This window comes from Chiloscyllium plagiosum, unplaced genomic scaffold (genome assembly GCF_037043375.1).
Source record: "Chiloscyllium plagiosum isolate Xiang-an unplaced genomic scaffold, Cpla_swu_hap1 HiC_scaffold_3, whole genome shotgun sequence".
Lineage (NCBI taxonomy): Eukaryota > Metazoa > Chordata > Chondrichthyes > Orectolobiformes > Hemiscylliidae > Chiloscyllium > Chiloscyllium plagiosum.
In genome coordinates this window covers 121,858,391-121,878,449 of record NW_028270141.1, presented here as the reverse complement: position 1 = coordinate 121,878,449, position 20,059 = coordinate 121,858,391, and the positions used below count along the sequence as shown (strand labels likewise).

At 47.0% G+C, this 20,059-nt stretch overlaps 1 protein-coding gene across 3 annotated transcripts in view; it reads left to right on the top strand.

The window, feature by feature from the left end:
- The window catches only part of ddo (D-aspartate oxidase), a 73,490-nt gene extending 55,952 nt beyond the window's left edge, over nt 1-17,538 (top strand). For all 3 annotated transcript variants that reach the window (XM_087983078.1, XM_087983077.1, XM_087983079.1), the window contains exon 5: nt 16,540-17,538. In XM_087983078.1, the coding sequence (XP_087839204.1) occupies nt 16,540-17,113 (574 nt within the window). In that variant the 3' untranslated portion in view covers nt 17,114-17,538. The remainder of the gene's footprint in view (nt 1-16,539) is intronic.
- The last annotated feature ends 2,521 nt before the right edge of the window (nt 17,539-20,059 follow it).

The following is a 20,059-nucleotide window of genomic DNA, read 5'->3' as shown; positions in this document are numbered from 1 at the left end:
GAAAGGGAAGAGGATTTTTAAGGTTTTTAATATGATGCGCCGGTTTTTGTCCCTTAACTATAATTCTGAATCTTGTGCTTCATTATAAAATGACATTTTTTTTGTGACTTCATCTATCCTGGCATTGTTTTCCCAAGATTAGCATCCAGTCAGTCAGTACATTAGGCCCTTGATTTGACCTGGTTTCATCACTAAATGAACAGGTAAATCTTCTGAAATTGTTTTTAAAAGTGAATGGAGGTCTGATGAGAAAACGCACGACATACAAGAATGTATATTTAAGTTAGGAACAATATTAGGCCATTTGGCCCATCGGGTCTGCTCCACCATTCAGTCATGGCTGGTAGATTTCTCAACCCCATTCTCCTGCCTTCTCCCCGTAACCCATGATCCCCTGACCAATAAAGACCCCATCTACCTACGTCTTAAAGACACTCAATGACTTGGCCTCTACAGCTCTCTGTGACAATGAGTTCCACAGATTCCCCACCCTCTGGCTGAAGAAATTCCTCTTTTCCTCAGTTCTAAAGGGTCATCCCTTCACTCGGGACATGTCCTTCGGTCCTAGTCTCACCTACTAGTGGAAATATCTTCTCTAGCTTCTCAGCTTCTCAATATTCTGTAATGTTTTAATCAGATTTCCCCTCCCAATCCTTCTAAATCCCATCGAACACAGATGCTGCTGCCAGATCTGCTGAGTTACTCCAGCATTTCCTATCTTTATTTTAAACAAAGGATGAAGCCAGTGCAGTCCTGTCTGACCCTGACTGGTGCTGGTTTAACCTGAGGGTCCCCATACCTCAGGCGAGGGGAGAGGGTGAGAAGGTAACCTCAGCCAGTGTGAGAATTGAACCCACACTATTGGCATCATACTGCATCATATATAACAGCCTTGGTGTCAGTTTGAAGGATTAAAGGTTCAAAGAGATTATCCGTAAGGTTAAAATGGGCCCTGCCCATGTGCAGGTGTGAGGTCTGCTGACCGTAACAGGACATCGGAGACGCATGTGTTGTCAGGCTGTGGGATGGTGGGGAACTGGGAGAGATGGAGGGTGCAGGGGAGGTGGGGTGAGTGGTGTGTGGGGTGGGGGGGGGGGGGTATGCTGAGTTGGGGGGAATGGTGGGCAAATGGAGGAGTGGGAGGTGGCAGGATGAGTGGGGAGTGGAATGCTGGGTGGCAGGGGGATGTGGGAGGGAAGAGGGAAACTCTCTCAAAGCCCAATCCTGCTCTTCTCCCACATCTCTGTGATTTTTCCTGTTTGAGTGTTTACTTGTATTCACCAGCCTGTCAGACATAATATTCCGAAACAAAATATTCCGTACCAAAATTACATGCCCCTTTGATTCTTTGGCATCGCCTCAAATTTGCCTCCAGTAGAAGTGACTCTTCAGTGACTGAAAACACTTTTATTTGTTTAATCCATCTAAACCCTTCCCGATTTTGATTATCTCCATCAAGTCTCCTATTGGCCTTCTCCACAGAGAACCCCAGCTTCCTCAGTCTGTCTTTGTATTGTAAGCCCTCATTCCTGGTAAATCTCTGTTGTACCTTTGGATAACAGCCATCTGCTCATTTTCCCACTACCTCGAAGAATTCCAGTAGACTTGTGAGAATGACCCATTGCTTCTGAACTCATCTTCAATAATGGGAGAGGGGGGGTCTAGCACGTTAGTTGAAAAGATAAGGATGAATCATTTACAACAGTCTTCAGCCAGAAGTGCTGAAGGAGTGATCCATCTCAACTTCCTGCAAAGGTCTCCAGCATCACAGCTGCCAGCCTTCAGCCAATTCGATTCACTCCACGTGATGTCAAGAAACGGTTGGAGACACTGGATACTGCAAAGGCTGAAGTACTGAAGACTTGTGCTCCAGAACTTGCTGCTCCCCTAACCAAGCTGTTCCAGTACAGTTACAACATTGGCATCTACCCAACAATGTGGAAGATTGCCCAAGTATGTCTTGAACATAAAAGGCAGGACAAATCCAACCTGGCCAGTGACCGCCCCATCAGTCTACTCTTGATCATCAGTAAAGTGATGGAAGGTGTCACCACCAGAGCTAGCAAGCAGCACCTGCTCAGCAATAACCTGCTCAGTGAGGCCCAGTTTGGGTTTTACCAGGGGCACTCAGCTCTTGACCTCATTACAGCCTTGGCTCAAACGTGGACAGAAGAGCTGAATTCCAGAGGGGAGGTGAGAGTGACAGCGCTCGACCTCAAGGCTGCATTTGACTGAGTGTGGCATCAAGGAACCCTAGTAAAACTGGAATTAGTGGGAACTGGGGGGGCTAACTCTCCATTGATTGGAGTCATACCTGGCACATAGGAAGATGGTCATGGTTGTTGGGGGTCAGTCATCTCAGCTCCAAGACACCATTGTAGCAGTTCCTCAGGGTAGTGTCCTTGGCCCAACCATCTTCAGCTGCTTCATCAATGACCTTCCTTCCATCATAAGATCAGAATTGGGGATGTTCGCCGATCATTGCACAATGTTCAGCATCATTGACAATATCCAGACTTGGGCTGACAAGTGGCAAAGGACATTTGCACTGAACATGTACTAGGCAGTTACCATATCGAACAAGAGATCATCTAACCATTGCCCCTTGATGTTCAGTGGTATTACCATCATTGTATTCTCCATTGTCAACATCCAGGGGTTACCATTGACCAGAAACTGCACTGGACTTGCCACATAAACACAATGGCTATAAGAACAGGTCAGAGATTGGAATACTGCAGTGCATAGCCCACTTTCTGACTCAGCAAAGCCTGTCCCTCATCTTCAAGGCACAAGACAGGATTGTGATGGATAGCTCCCTACTTGCCTGGATGGGTGCAGCTCCAACAGTACTCAGGAAACTTGACACCATCCAGGACAAAGCAGCCCACTTGATTGGTATCACATCCACAAACATCTACTCCCTCTACCATCGACGCTCAGTATGTACAAGATGCATTGCAAAGATTCGCCAAAGATCTTTCAAAGACCCACGACCTCTTCCACCCAGAAGGACAAACACCACCACCTACAAATTCCCCTCCATGCCACTCACCATCTGGAGTTGGAAATATATCACTCTTCCTTCAGAATCACTGGGTCAGAAACCCTCCCTCCCTGATGGCATTGTGAGTCCTCATACAGCAAATGGACTGCAGCAGTTCATCACCACCTTCTCAAGGGCAACTTGGGACGGGCAATAACCAGCCAGTGATATCCATGTCCCATGAACGAATACGTAAAATCCTGATTATCCCTATAGTGTGCGGTCTCTTAGAAGGATATTGATTGTATTCTACAAAATCCTTGAGCATTTTCTCAATGACTGGTGAGTGGACAGGCTAACAGCCTGGCGGCATGGTGGCACAGTGGTTAGCGCTGCTGCCTCATGGGGCCAGAGACCCGGTTCAATTCCTGCCTCAGGTGACTGACTGTGAGGAGTTTGCACGTTCTCCCCGTGTCTGCGTGGGTTTCCTCCGGGTGCTCCGGTTTCCTCCCACAGTCCAAAGATGTGCAGGTCAGGTGAATTGGCCATGCTAAATTGCCCGTAGTGTTAGGTAAGGGGTATGGTTGGGTTGTGCTTCGGCGGGGTGGTGTGGACTTGTTGGGCCGAAGGGCCTGTTTCCACACTGTAAGTAATCTAATCTAATCTAATCTAATCTAAAAAAACAGTTCCCTGATTAATGTTTCATTGCTTTCTTTCATCAGCATAATTACATTTGCTATGTTCCTTAGGCACAGTCCTTGCAACACTGACAGTTCCAGATATGTTAACTGCGCCTTCATCCAGACTGGCTTTTAGTTTCCTTTAGGATGAAGAAATATTGTTCCTGTGTCTGGCAGGTAGTGAATAGACATTTTAAATACTCTGATTCAATGAGGAAACAAATACTTCGCTGTCTGGATTCATGAGAATATCTAAGAAAGCCAAGGTTGGAATTGGGAATAAGATCTGAAAACGATGACTGTGAGTTAACAGGTCTGAGCATGAGGACAACCAGATAAACAGGCACAGTGTATTCAAGGCTGAGGGAGACTGTCTTTCACAATGAGCTGTGAAGAATGAATCAATATCGCCGTGGCCATTTTCTAATCTATTGTGATATTTCAATCCAGTTTCTGCATCCCTCCCTCTCCTGGCTGTGGATCTGCTTTTCTGTTATTTTTCATTCTTCTGGATACAGTCTCCATGAAATACAGCACTTACTCAACGGGAAGCTATGGCCTTCAAAAACAAAAACAACCAGGCAGATTATACATTTTCTGGCAAGCTATAAGTCAGATACAACTGCAGATTGATCCCATGTTTAAAACCAGGGGATTTTTACCCTGGTGAAGGCACCACATAAATGCATGTCAGTGATGTACCGGAGAGAGGTAGAAGATTTGGATGGGTTTGTTTCTGAGCTTTGTAAGCTGCACTTTAACAGATGGTTACGTGGTCAGAAGCTAATGATGCTGCCGTTCTTTTTCACCTGTAATAACACCTGTTTGAGATTTGTGATGTTCAGCCCCCAGTTTCAAAACAGCAGCCCCTAGTTAGAATTAGCATCCCTGCAGTGTGGGAACAGGCCCTTCAGCCCAACAAGTCCACACTGACCCTCTGAAGAGTAACCCACCCAGACCCATTCCCCTAACCTACACATTATGTGTCAATTTAGCATGGCCAATTCACCTGACCTGCACATCTTTGGAATGTGGGAGGAAAGTGGAGCACCCGGAGGAAACCCACGCAGACACGGAGAGAACGTGCAAACTCCACACAGACAGTCACCTGAGGTTGGAATTGAACCCAGGTCCCTACCACTCTGAGGCAGTAGTGCTATCCACTGAGCCACCATGCCATCCTAAGTTCTGGGCTCACCCCCAAGGGAAAACATCATTTCCACATCCATCTTGTCAAAACCATTAGCATCAAATCATTCTTTCTCCTGAAACTTACTCTCAAACACATGGCCCAAATTGCTGAAAGTCAGCCAGTAAAAAAGAAATGCAGTCTTTTTATACGGAGCTCGTATCTTCAGGTGGGGTAGAAATCCCCTTCCACCTGGGCCATTACAGAGGGCCATTGAGAATCAACCACACATTACTGTGGGTCTGGAGTCACAGATCGGGTGAAGATGGCAGTTTTCCTTCCCCGAAGGATATTAGTGAACCGGATGGGTTTTTCCAACAATTGGCAATGGTCACCAGTGGATTTGTAATTCCAGGTTTGATTTGTATTGAGTTGGTAGCAGCACTGCACTAATCCCCTACCCACTTGTGTGCCAGGTCTGACATTGGGGTAATTAAGGTCCCTCCCATGATGAGTGAGGCCTGTCACACCTGCACACACACCATGGGTGCTGGGGATAAAATAAGCACTACCGCACTTAGGTGGTAGTGTGGGGGTTAAATTTAAAAAATAAAAAAAAAGAGAAGAAAAAAAAGAAAAAAGGAAAAAAAAAGATAAAAAAGGAGTGTTCCAACTCTATTTTGATTTAGTTCCCTACCCTCCCCTTCACTGTTTTGAAAAAAAAAGAAAAAAAGAAAGAAAAAATAAAAAAATAAAAAAAAAGAAAAAAAAATGAGTGAGGCCTAGTGCCTTCTTTTTATGGGCTAAAGAGGGTAGCCATGCAGCCTGTCAGAGACCCCTCCCCCCCCAACCTACTTGTTTCCCCCCCACCATCCCCTGCATTCCTCTTCATCCCACTGACCCTCATTCTCCAGCCTCCTCTCTGAAACCTCTTTATACACCGAATGTGAGCCTGAACCACCACCACCCCCCCCCCCCCCACCCCCCCCCCCGGCAGATTACTCAGTGGCCATCTTCTATTTACAATCCAAGTTCAGGACCTGCCCCAGCCACCCTCCCCCAAGTGTTTCTGTGGTAAGAGCACTCAGTCATTCCAGTGGACTGACCTGGGACAGGGGCAGGGGTGTGACAGAAGCTACAAGGTCACATTGGAGTCTGATGTTGCAGAACCTTCACCATTCGAACCAGCCCAATGGTACCGAGGTGCGAGATCTGCATTGCTGTTGACATGTTCAGACCTGAATATCTGAAAGCACAAATTGATTACTCGTTAGTTTCCCTTCACTTGGAATATCCATATATTTTATTTGCGGTACATGGAGCACTTAGCACCTAATCCTTTTTTACTACATCACCTGTACCTTTTAAAGTTCCAACTGAGGCAAATGCTACTCTGAGGGAACCAATTAAGAACAATTACAGGCTTCAGCAATGATGTGTTTGCTGCAGGTACAGGGTTCCCCATGTACACCAGAGGCTGGGACAGATAAAACAGTAGCTCTGTCATGAACAGCTCTGATTATAGTGTTACTGTGTGGAAAAGCAGCTGGATGGCAACATTAGCAATTTGCTTGTATCCGAATTGCACACAAGCCAGCATTGTGCTCCCTTTGATTACATAGCGAGCAGCTTTCACTGTGAATAGTTGTGGATTTATTTTATGAAGGGCTGCTATCTCATAAACCTGTGGTTCAGTTGCTGAACCAACAAACACACACAATCACAGCAGGCAACATTGCAGCCAGTGGAATGTGGCTTGGAGGCACCGTTTCTGTTTGCAAGGCAGTTTGTACTCAGTAAAGGATTCATTGATCCTTGCCTTATCATCCCTTATCCTCAGTACAGCCCAGCATGGTTATAACAAAATGCCATCTATCAATCCTAGAGAGGTGCTGGGTGCATTTGTCCTTTGGGAGAACAAGCCGTTTGGCCAGTGGTTCAGGAGTTTGTGCAAGACCCTGGAAGGTTTGAGGTATCTCGGAAAGTGGTCAGGAGCTGGTTGTCACTGAAGCAGAGCTCTAACCATTGACGTGAAAGGACCCAACCCAATAGCCAGGTTATTGAGACCTTCCCAACCTCACCACCTGACCTATCCTCAGCATAGTTACTCCTGTCACCTAGAAAGGTGAACATCACTGCATAGAAATGAGAGGTCGCTATGAACAGACATTACAGGGAAGAATAACGGGAGGAATTAGAGGATATTATTTGCAAGTGAGCAATAAATCTACCTGATGTTGATTGTTCTGTCAAGCACACTGACTCTTCACTGTGTGCACAGTATGAATTACAAGTCTGTCCTTATTTTTTCTGGCAATTTTTCCAACAAACTCAATTTAAAGTATCTTGCTGTGACCACAATCGAAATAAATGGCAGTTAAACCACCCACCCCTCCACCTGCATGGAGTCTTTTTGTAGAATAGTCTTTCAATTTATTTCCTCACATTAAGATTTAATATAGATATTCTAATAGCTGTACATTTATGTGATCCTGTGACTTTAAACAAGTACAGTCAGGATTTGGTGGACAAATGCACCAGTTCATGTGATACTGGGCTGTACTTAGGCACATTGAACACCCACACTTAGATGGGTGCAGCTCCAACGACACTCAAGGAGTTGGAGACCAGCCAGGACAAAGCAACCTGATAGATTATTACCACATCCACAAACATCCATTCCCCTCCATCCCGAAGCTCAGTAGCAGCAGTGTGTACTATCTACAAGATGCCCTGCCGCAATTTTCCAAAGCTGCTTAGAGCACAGTCCAACTCATGACCAATTCCATCTCGAAGGACAAGGCCAGCAGGTGTATGAGAACACCAGCACTTTCTCAGGATTTCTGTTTAGATTAGATTAGATTAGATTACATTACAGTGTGGAAACAGGCCCTTCGGCCCAACAAGTCCACACCGACCCGCCGAAGCGAAACCCACCCATACCCCTACATTTACCCCTTACCTAACACTACGGGCAATTTAGCATGGCCAATTCACCTGACCCTGCACATCTTTGGACTGTGGGAGGAAACCGGATCACCCGGAGGAAACCCACGCAGACACGGGGAGAACGTGCAAACTCCACACAGTCAGTCGCCTGAGGCGGGAATTGAACCCGGGTCTCAGGCGCTGTGAGGCAGCAGTGCTAACCACTGTGCCACCGTTCCTAATCGATAGTGACCTCTCTGCAGAAATGTTTCTGTTCTAATGAAGACGAGATCAGCCGAGGAGACAATCAGTGGATTAGATTACTTACAGTGTGGAAACAGGCCCTTCAGCCCAACAAGTCCACACCGACCCTCCAAAGAGCAACCCATCCAAACCCATTCCCCTACACCCAATACTAGGGGCAATTTAGCATGGCCAATTCACCTAACCTGCACATTTTTGGACTGTGGGAGGAAACCGGAGCAGACAAGGGGAGAGTGTGCAAAGTCCGCACAGACAATTGCCTGAGGTGGGAATGGAACCCGGGTCTCTGGCGCTGTGAGGCAGCAGTGCTAACCACTGTGCCACCCACAATCACATTCTGGGACACGGTCAGTCTGGGACACGGACAGTCTGGGACACGGTCAGTCTGGGACATGGTCAGTCTGCGACACGATCAGTCTGGGACACGATCAATCTAGGACACAATCAGTCTGGGACACGATCAGTCTGGGGCACGATCAGTCTGGGACACGCTCAGTCTGGGGCACGATCAGTCTGGGACACGATCAGTCTGGGATACGATCTGTCTGGGACACAGTCAGTCTGGGACATGGTCAGTCTGGGACACAGTCAGTCTGGGACACGGTTAGTCTGGGACACGATCAGTCTGGGACACGATCAGTCTGGGGCACGGTAAGTCTGGGACATGGTCAGTCTGGGGCACGGTCAGTCTGGGACACGGTCAATCTGGGACACGGTCAGTCTGGGACACGATCAGTCTGGGACACGGTCAGTCTGGGACACGGTCAGTCTGGGACAGGATCAGTTTAGGACACGAACAGTCTGGGACACGAACAGTCTGGGACACGATCTGTCTGGGACACGGTCAGTCTGGGGCACGGTCAGTCTGGGACACGGTCAGTCTGGGACACGGTCAGTCTGGGACAGGATCAGTCTGGGACATGATCAGTTTAGGACACAAACAGTCTGGGACACGAACAGTCTGGGGCACGGTCAGACTGGTACATGGTCAGTCTGGGACACGATCTGTCTGGGACATGGTCAGTCTGGGACACGATCTGTCTGGGACACGGTCAGTCTGGGGCACGGTCAGTCTGGGAAACGGTCAGTCAGGGACACGATCAGTCTGGGACACAATCAGTCTGGGACATGGTCAGTTTGGGACACGATCAGTCTGGGACACAGTCTGGGACACGGTCAGTTTTGAACATGGTCAGCCTGGAACATGGTCAGTCTGGGACACGGTCAGTCTAGGAGACGATCAGTCTGGGAAACGGACAGACTGGGACACGGTCAGTCTGGGATACGATCAGTCTGGGACACGGACAGACTGGGACACGGTCAGTCTGGGACACGGTCAGTCTGGGACACGATCAGTCTGGGACACGGTCAGTCTGGGACAGGATCAGTCTGGGATACGATCAGTCTGGGACACGGTCAGTCTGGGACATGGTCAGTCTGGGACACGATCAGTCTGGGACACGGTCAGTCTGGGATACGATCAGTCTGGGACACGGTCAGTCTGGGACACGGTCAGTCTGGAGCACGGTCAGTCTGGGATACGATCAGTCTGGGACACGGTCAGTCTGGGACATGATCAGTCTGGGATACGATCAGTCTGGGGCACGATCAGTCTGGGACACGATCAGTCTGGGGCACGGTCAGTCTGGGATACGATCAGTCTGGGGCACGGTCAGTCTGGGGCACGGTCAGTCTGGGGCACGGTCAGTCTGGGACACGGTCAGTTTGGGACATGGTCAGTCTGGAACACGGTCAGTCTGGGACATGGTCAGTCTGGGACACAATCAATTTTGGGCACGGTCTGTCTGGGACATGATCAGTCTGGGGCATGGTCAGTCTGGGAGACGATCAGTGTGGGACACGGTCAGTCTGGGACACGGTCAGTCTGGGACACGATCAGTCTGGGATACAATCAGTCTGGGGCACGATCAGTCTGGGACACGATCAGTCTGGGGCACGGTCAGTCTGGGACACGATCAGTCTGGGATACGATCAGTCTGGGACACGGTCAATCTGGGACACGGTCAAACTGGGACACGACACGATCAGTCTGGGATACGATCAGTCTAGGACACGATCAGTCTGGGGCACGGACAGTCTGGGACACGGACAGTCTGGGGCACGGTCAGTCTGGGATACAATCAGTTTGGGGCACGGTCTGTCTGGGACATGATCGGTCTGGGGCATGGTCAGTCTGGGAGACGATCAGTCTGGGGCACGGTCAGTCTGCGACACGATCAGTCTGGGGCACGGTCTGTCTGGGACATGATCGGTCTGGGGCGTGACCAGTCTGGGAGACGATTAGTGTGGGACTCGGTCAGCCTGGGAGACAATCAGTCTGGGACACGATCAGTCTGGGACACGGTCAGTCTGAGACATGATCAGACTGGGGCACGGTCAGTCTGGGACACGGTCAGTCTGGGACATGGTCAGTCTGGGAGACGATCAGTCTGGGACACGGTCAGTCTGGGACACGATCAGTCTGGGATACGATCAGTCTGGGACATGGTCAGTTTGGGACATGGTCAGTCTGGAACACGGTCAGTGTGGGAGACGATCAGTCTGGGACACGGTCAGTCTGGGGCACGGTCAGTCTGGGGCACGGTCTGTCTGAGACATGATCAGACTGGGGCACGGTCAGTCTGGGACATGGTCAGTCTGGGACACGGTCAGTCTGGGATACGATCAGTCTGGGTCACGGTCAGTCTGGGACACGATCAGTCTGGGGCACGGTCAGTCTGGGACATGATCGGTCTGGGGCATGACCAGTCTGGGAAACGATCAGTCTGGGACACGATCAGTCTGGGGCACGGTCAGTCTGAGACATGATCAGACTGGGGCACGGTCAGTCTGAGACATGATCAGACTGGGGCACGGTCAGTCTGGGACACGGTCAGTCTGGGACATGGTCAGTCTGGGATACGATCAGTCTGGGACATGATCAGTCTGGGACATGATCAGTCTGGGACACGATCAGTCTGGGATACGATCAGTCTGGGAAACAGTCTGAGTGGGAGGCGATCTGTCTGGGAGACGATCAGTCTGGGACACGAACAGTCTGGGACACGATCAGTCTGGGACACGGTCAGTCTGGGATACGATCTGTCTGGGACATGATCAGTCTGGGACACGATCAGTCTGGGACATGGTCAGTCAGGGATATGATCAGTCTCGGACACGGTCAGTCTAGGACACGGTCAGTCTGGGACATGGTCAGTCTGGGATACGATCAGTCTGGGGCACGATCAGTCTGGGACACGATCAGTCTGGGGCACGGTCAGTCTGGGATACGATCAGTCTGGGGCACGGTCAGTCTGGGATACGATCAGTCTGGGGCACGATCAGTCTGGGGCACGATCAGTCTGGGGCACGGTCAGTCTGTGACACGATCAGTCTGGGACACAATCAGTTTAGGACACGGTCAGTGTGGGACACGATCAATCTAGGACACGATCAGTCTGGGACACGATCAGTCTGGGATACGATCAGTCTGGGACACGGTCAGCCTGGGGCACGGTCAGTCTGGGGCACGGTCAGTCTGGGAGACGATCAGTCTGGGACACGATCAGTTTAGGACACGGTCAGTCTGGGGCACGGTCAGTCTGGAATACAATCAGTCTGGGGCACGGTCAGTCTGGGAGACGATTGGTCTGGGACATGATCTATTACGAGGTCAAATAATCTGTCAATAACATCCAGAGGCAGATTTGTATTGAATTCAAATATTCGAGGGGTGACATCTCCAGGCCTGAGAACTTGCAATAAGTTTTAAGTTGTTGACAAATGAAAAGGATTACAGATTTAGGAATATGTGATCACAGTTTCCTGAAGGTAGGAGAACAAATAGATAATATATAATAAAAATAGATAATAGATAATAGATAAATAGATTAAGAGGGCATATGGGATACATTTCTCCAATTGCCAAGGAATGAAATATTAGGAAATGGAGATTCTAACCCCCCACCCTTCCCTAACTGTATCTGTCCCAGGGCCATAGCCTGACCCTAGCATGTCATCATGTCAATGGGAAATGCCATGTTCAGGAGGTGAGCTTGGATTTTGTGGTTTTTGGGTTGCTTCCTCTATTGTCCCCATAACAAGAGAGCTGTGGTGATCAATGTGAAAATGTGGCCCTTGGAAACTGGGATTAACCTTGTCTGGCCAGAATAATGAAGGTCAACCGAAAGGCCATGCTTGTTCTGTAAATCTTCCCAAGAGTCTCCAAATCTTCAGAAACACAGAAAGGAATGTTGTTAACTTGACAACCGATAGTAAATAAATCATTTCAGAAAGCATTCATTGACACGAGATGCCTTCTAACACAATGAAGCTGACTTCATTTCTGAATAGACAGGCATTTCCCTGTTACCAATATAAAATATCCCTGAAAGTCCCTATCCCCTAACCATTGCCCACCAAGATAACCCTGACAGGTAACTGAAACAGATGAAAGGTCTTAAACACACTTAACTAATGGTGTTGAAATACCTTTTGAAAAGGCATACTGAACCCAGTTGCAGTCTTAATATGGAATTATTCAACCTGCCATGCTATGGAAGCAGTACGTTGGTGAAGTTTATAATATATCTCTAGATTCTTCCCTTTATTTTTTCTCCTACTTCTTTTGCTCCATGTTCTTTGCTTCTAAACTCTTTATTTTTTAAACTCTATCTTTGTCAATCTCAACTTCATTTCTTTGTTGCTCCTAATTGCAGAAGGTTTTTAGGTTCAATTCCAGAAACGTGAGCATATCACCCCTTGATGATATTCTAGTGCAGTCTTATTGAGTTTTTGTCTTCTCGATGAGATATTAGGCTGAGTTCCCATTTTCCCTTTGCATTGGACATAAATCATCCCATGGCATTATTTGCAGAAAGGGAACTTGTATTGTCCTGGCCAATGTTTGTCTCTTGAGTTAATATCGCAAAACCAGTTTGTCTCATTGCTGCTTATGGGACCGTGCTGTGTACAAATTGGCTGGCCATCTTTCCTATGCTACGGTAGTGACTACATCTCAAAAGTACTTTCTTGGTTGTGAAACACTTTAGGATGTCCTCCGGCTATGAAAAGTGATAAATAAATGGAAGCTCGTTCTTTCGGGCCACGCCACAGATTTGAGTAGTGTCAGTAATGGATGACCTTCACTATGGCAGCCATGTTGTTTGACCTGACCCTGCTGGTGTTGTGGATGGGAAGGGAATGTGATCTTGTGCTTGGAGTGACCACACTGACAGGTTGATCTAGATGCTTGATGTCAACTTGCTTTTTATGACTTTGAATCTAACAGGTACCACGAGATTTGACCTCATATCTCATCCAGAAGTCTCTTCTTTGGGTTGCCTTGCACATCTTTTTCTTTCTTTATAGCATTTTATCATTTCTGATGGCCTTAGTCACCTATTCAATCCCCTGATTATTGCTTTAAATGCTCAAAAGATCACATTTCCCAATATTTCTTTCTCATCTCCATGTTGCTCTCTGCTGTAACCATCTGGGATGTCTGGAATAATTTGCTGCCATCAATCATTTTGCTGGTCTCAGTTCCTGATACCATGAGTATCTTCCACCTCGGAACACTTCAACCCCAGGGCATCAATGTGGACTTCAACAGCTTCCTCATTTCCCCTTCCCCCACCATTGATCCAGAATCCTACAATTCTTTGATTAGCTCCTCACAGGAACAGCCCTTTATATCTTGAAGGGTGGGATTCTGGATCAATGGTGCTGGAAGAGCACAGCAATTCAGGCAGCATCAAGGAGCTTCAGCAAAATCGACGTTTCGGGCAAAAGCCCTTCATCAGGAATAAAGGCAGAGAGCCTGAAGCGTGGAGAGATAAGCTAGGGGAGGGTGGGGGTGGGGAGAGAGTAGCATAGAGTACAATAGTGAGTGGGGGAGGAGATGAAGGTGATAGGTCAGGGAGGAGAGGGTGGAGTGGATAGGTGGAAAAGGAGCTGGGCAGGTCGGACAAGTCCGGACAAGTCAAGGGGACTGGAAGTTTGAAACTAGGATGAGGTGGGGGAAGGGGAAATGAGGAAGCTATTGAAGTCCACATTGATGCCCTGGGGTTGAAGTGTTCCGAGGTGGAAGATGAGGCATTCTTCCTCCAGGCGTCTGGTGGTGAGGGAGCGGCAGTGAAGGAGGCCCAGGACCTCCATGTCCTCGGCAGAGTGGGAGGGGGAGTTGAAATGTTGGGCCACGGGGCGGTGTGGTTGATTGGTGCGGGTGTCTCGGAGATGTTCCCTAAAGCGCTCTGCTAGGAGGCGCCCAGTCTCCCCAATGTAGAGGAGACCGCATCGGGAGCAACGGATACAATAAATGATGTTAATGGATGTGCAGGTAAAACTTTGATGGATATGGAAGGCTCCTTTAGGGCCTTGGATAGAGGTGAGGGAGGAGGTGTGGGCACAGGTTTTACAGTTTCTGCGGTGGCAGGGGAAAGTGCCAGGATGTGAGGGTGGGTCGTAGGGGGGCGTGGACCTGACCAGGTAGTCACGGAGGGAACGGTCTTTGCGGAAGGCGGAAAGGGGTGGGGAGGGAAATATATCCCTGGTGGTGGGGTCTTTTTGGAGGTGGCGGAAATGTCGGCGGATGATTTGGTTTATGTGCAGGTTTGTAGGGTGGAAAGTGAGCACCAGGGGTGTTCTGTCCTTGTTACGGTTGGAGGGGTGGGGTCTGAGGGCGGAGGTGCGGGATGTGGATGAGATGCGTTGGAGGGCACCTTTAACCACGTGGGAAGGGAAATTGCGGTCTCTAAAGAAGGAGGCCATCTGGTGTGTTCTGTGGTGGAACTGGTCCTCCTGGGAGCAGATACGGCGGAGGCGGAGGAATTGGGAATACGGGATGGCATTTTTGCAAGAGGTAGGGTGGGAAGAGGTGTAATCCAGGTAGCTGTGGGAGTTGGTGGGTTTGTAAAAAATGTCTTGAAGGGTGGGGCCTATCCCACCATGTGAATTAACTCTTTCATGTTTAAACCAATTTGTATAACACCCCTCACTGTTTCTCATCAGTTTTTTTTTCAATTGCTCCCCTTTGTTCTGAAAATTGGTTCATATCTTCAGTTTGAAAAACGGGTAAAAGGAGGGACATTAATTTTGTCTCCCTTCTCCTCAGATTCTTATTGATCAAATTGTAAGTTGCCAACATTTTGAATTTTTTTTTCAGGTCTCTTAACATTCACAATTTCCTTTGATTATTTTTATTGTGCATGCTTGTAATTGTTTACAGATCCAAATTGCAACCCAATATGGCCTGTTACCATGTTACAGAATGTCTGATGCTTTGTTGTTTAACTTCACGTAAAGGGTCCCAGATTACAAATTGCAGTAAAATGGCATATTTTAAAACAGAATGACTTTGCACAGATTTAAAAAGCTGACACTGCCTGCACCAGGTCATCATGGGCCGCGAGTTGTAAGTGTGTAATAAAAGCTGACAAACCAGTTTGTGACTATCACAGTTCTGAATCTTTATAGCAAACTGAGATAATAAGAACTAGCTGGGCCATCTTTTAATGAGATGGGGAAGGGCAAAAAAGCAGGCTTGCATTCTTTAAACATACAAAGGAGCAAGAGAAAGAGCAGGATTGATTGAGAGGTGAATCACCGAATAGGTAAGGAAGCTGAGAGTATTTGAGAAACTCAGAAAGATAACAGATGACAGGTGTGGAGGCAGTCCGGCAAGAGTTGAGTGTTCTAGGCAGCTGAGGCAAGATATGGCAATTCTGAACAACCTCATGCCTGAAGCCAGCAGAATTAGAAGACTGACCGTGAAAATTGAACAAGTATAGATTAACAGGGAGAACAGTCTTAATTATTTTTTCTTTACGGGTGGAGGTTGTTGTTTGAATCAGTCTGATCGCGTTTGTTACTCAGTGCCTTCACCAACTGTCTGTAAAGTTAAGTTACAGTTTTTTTTATCTTCCCTGTCTTACTAAGCTGTTCTAGTTTCCTTTTAAAAAGATTAGAGAAGCAGACATGAAAGCATCTGCGATCTCCAGTTCAGATCATAAGCTACTGTTACAACCTCGGGGTATGCTATTGTAATCATGAGAAATTCAGCCCTTCAGGGGCAGCGTTGACAGTAAGTCCTGGGCTCATTTCCAGAAATCGCCAGAGTACCCTCGAGAATATCTATGACAGGTTTGAAATTTCTAACTTTGAATGCCTGGATTTCTCAGACTTTTGATCCTTTTTAAGTTCAGATACTCTTCAGCTCGTTAGGGAATGGTCTTTGACTGTGCCTGCCTGCCATTAGTTATTATGATTACACAATGTAGCTGATACCAGAGTAGCAGGCAGTGATGGTCCAGCAGTTCTGTCAGTCACTGGGGAGGAGTCTACTGGGTGAAGGAAAAAAGATTGTGATAGGTAAAGGAAGTCAAGGGGAAAGAGGCACAAATCTCTGTTAGCCATGTGACACGCAATGTGATCAAGACAGGTTATAAAGGCGAGGGAGAAAAACTCAGCACTTCCCTTTTTACCCAATGAACCTATTGATAATTGTCAACTATAGAATTCTCTTTGTAAACATGGTGTATTGTTAATTCCAGGTTAAAGAATGCAGGCGGCCAGTTACAGACGGGGAAGATCACAGGTTTCTGGGAACTTCATGGGAAGTATGAGATCATTGTGAACTGTTCAGGTATTGGAGCCAGGGCCCTTACTGGGGACGTGAACGTTTATCCTGTAAGGGGCCAGATTCATAAAGTTCACGCCCCTTGGCTCAAACACTTTGTCCGTGTAGGCGACGGCACCTCTTACATTTACCCAGGAATCTCCAGCGTTACTTTGGGTGGAACAAGGCAGAAAGATGATTGGCGGATGTCAGTCGACCCATCGGACAGCGAGGCCATTTTCAAGGCGTGCTGTGCTTTAGAACCAAGTCTCCAGCGCGCTGGTAAATTATTCGAAGGAGTCGGTCTGAGGCCTGTCAGAGCCGTGCTGAGGCTGGAGAAGGAGAAGCTGGAACGTGAGGGGAGTCACGTGTACTTGGTGCACAATTACGGCCATGGGGGAACTGGGGTTACCTTTCACTGGGGAACCGCGAAGGAAGCTGCCCAACTGGTTCAGGAGTGTGTAACAGAAATAAGATGTCGACCTGTCCGTCTTAAACCTAAACTGTGAACAGGACGTCAGCAAATGATCTCATTGTTATGACAACTTTGGATTCAAACAAAACAACATACAGACAGAGGTAATTCTACAAACATCAATAAAGAGCTTTTATTGGTGATCCAGACAGTAAATCATAATCGTAAGAATAATAATAAGAGGGCACAATTTGGAAATCATATATCATTGGAAAAATATCCTGAGGATTTCATTATTCCTATGTCTACAGTAATTAGGTGGTGTGGCTGTTTTGAATAATGGGGTGTAAATGAACAAATCATCAGATAATTGTGTCTTTCTTTGTGAGCAGAACCTATGTGTTTCTAATTTGTATCTTCTGCCTTAACACATCATTGTTTTAATGTCTTTGTGCACAGTGAGGTGGACAATTAAGAAAAATGTTAAAAATTTTCAATAAAATGCTCAGTTATTAACCAATAAAATGAAAATGATGAATTTATTACAAGCACCATCGCCCCCAGCTGCAAGGTTTGATCAAATCTGTCAGTCTTAGGTAAAGTTGCTTGGGTTGTGCTGTAGCAGTTAAGTCACCAATAGTCCCAGAGGACGACTCCCCCATTACAGAGAGACAGCTGCTGCTGGTTTAACCTGAGGGTTCCCACACCTCCATTGAAGGGCAATATTGTGAAGGTAAGGCTTTTTTGGTGACCCTGGCTGGTACAGGAACTGAGCTCACATGGTTCAGCATTACCAATCAGCTGGACAGCCACCTGAACTAACCGATCCCCACTGTGCCAGGGAGAACCACAGAGGTGACAATGCAGCATTGACTCAGGGTAGGTGTGGGCAACTTAAATGATTAAACCATGAAGCTTCCTGTGCACCATGTGACATGGTGAGGCAACGTCTGTGGTGATGAGGCCTACCTCTACCTATCCTTAAAACCCTGAAGGCTGTTGTTGATGTGATCCTGTGTCTGCACAATGCTCCTGGCACTCAGTGTAAAGCCCATTGACCCATTCAGACCTCCTGCCTCTGTTCCTTAAAGGACAGTCTGTTCAGACTGTGTATCATCTATCCACCCATATTATAGCAGTGATATTGATGTATTGATGTTCATAATAATGTTTATTTCATGAATTTCAGTTTGTATATGCTCACAGACTTCTTCATACAGTATCCCATCTGCTGCCTGTGGTTCACCATAACTACAGTCAAGCTGTACCTGTATGGAATGTCCCGCTGGTCATTCTTCTCCATGTGTTGAATCCAGAGGTTGCAGGGACACTGTTACACAATGTTATCAGAGGGCTGTCAACTCTACACTAGGGCACTGTGGGTGCTCTCCTGTTTAGCATATTCAAGGTTGAAGTAGAGTTCTGGTCCTTCAGGGAAGCAAGGAAAATAGGGAAGTGGTGGGAAAGTGGAGATGACGGAAAGGCAGAGCAGGAGCAACAGGCCCTCATGGTCTACAACTGTTCCTATTTGTTTTGCTCTTGCCTTCTTCTGTTTTTTGGAAACAGGTAAGAAAGCCTGTCCAAAGCTCCCCAGATTAGATATATTCTTGCTACATTTTATGTAACTCCACCCTGCAGTTTCTCCACAGACTAGTTGGTGCAGAGATTGTGGCACAAGATGGTACCTGCCCACTTCAGACATTGTTCGCTCAAAGAATCCTTCATAAGGATTTTGGGTAATCCAAGATGGAGGATGGGAAAAAATTTGTGACTGTAAGAGGTGCTCCTTTTTTGGAGATATTTTCAATGTTGGAGCTGACTTCCTCGAATTCTAGGAGAAGTAATTACTGTTTTATAAGCTGTTGCATTTTTTGGAACTTCAGGGAAAAAAAATCAAAACAATGGCACTTGGAGTGCAGGTTCATTGTTCCTTGAAAGTGGAGTCGCAGGTATATAGGATAATGAAGAAGACATTTGGTATGCTTGCCTTTATTGGTCAGAGCATTGAGTATAGAAGTTGGGAGGTCATTTTGTGGCTGTACAGGACATTGGTTAAGCCACTTATGGAATACTGCGTTCAATTCTGTTCTCCTTTCTATCGGAAAGATGTTGTGAAACTTGAAAGGGTTCAGAAAAGATTTACAAGGAAGTTGCCAGGGTTGGAGGATTTGAGCTGCACTCCAAAGTCTTTTTGTTCAGCAACAGTCCCCAGGATCTTACCATTAAGTGTATAAGTCCTGCCCTGATTTGCCTTTCCAAAATTAAGCTCCATCTGCCACTCCTCAGTCCTTTGGCCCATCTGATCAAGATGCCATTGTAATCTGAGGTAACCTCTTTGTTGTACCTTACTCCTCTGATTTTGGTGTCATCTGCAAACATACTAACGATAACTCCTATGTTCACATCCAAATCATTTCTATAAATGACCAAAAGCAGTTCTGAAAAGCAACCCTCCACCGTCACTTTCTGTCTTCCAAGTTTGAGCCAGTTCTCCCTGTATTCCTTGCTAGTCAGTCTACCATGAGGAACCTTGTCGAACGCCTTAACTGAAGGCCATATAGATCACACCCACCGATCTGCCTTCATCAATTGTCTTCCTTAATTCTTTAAAAAAACTCAATTTGGTTAGTCAGACATGACCTCCCATGCACAAAGACTTTCTAAAAAATCTTTACTGACCATCTCACTGGTGAGATGTTGCCAGTGGACTCGACAACCAAACACGTGGGACTTTCAAAGCTTTCCAGTGGCAAATCCATTGGTGTAGTATCAGTTCACTGCCAGCTGGTGGCACACTCATGCCTCCTAAATGGCATAAAGCATTAGCCATCCATCCAAGACACATAGGCAGGAGGATCACTAATAGATGGTTTAGGGGGACTGATATTGATGTGTTTTCAATAGTGCTGTTGCTAAAGCAACCAAGTGACCAGAAACATTGAAATTCCGTTTGGCATTCTAATTATGGATCTCAATGAAGTTCCTGTGTCAAGCCCTTTAATAAAACAAACGATCTGCACAGGAGTTCTCCATGGATCTG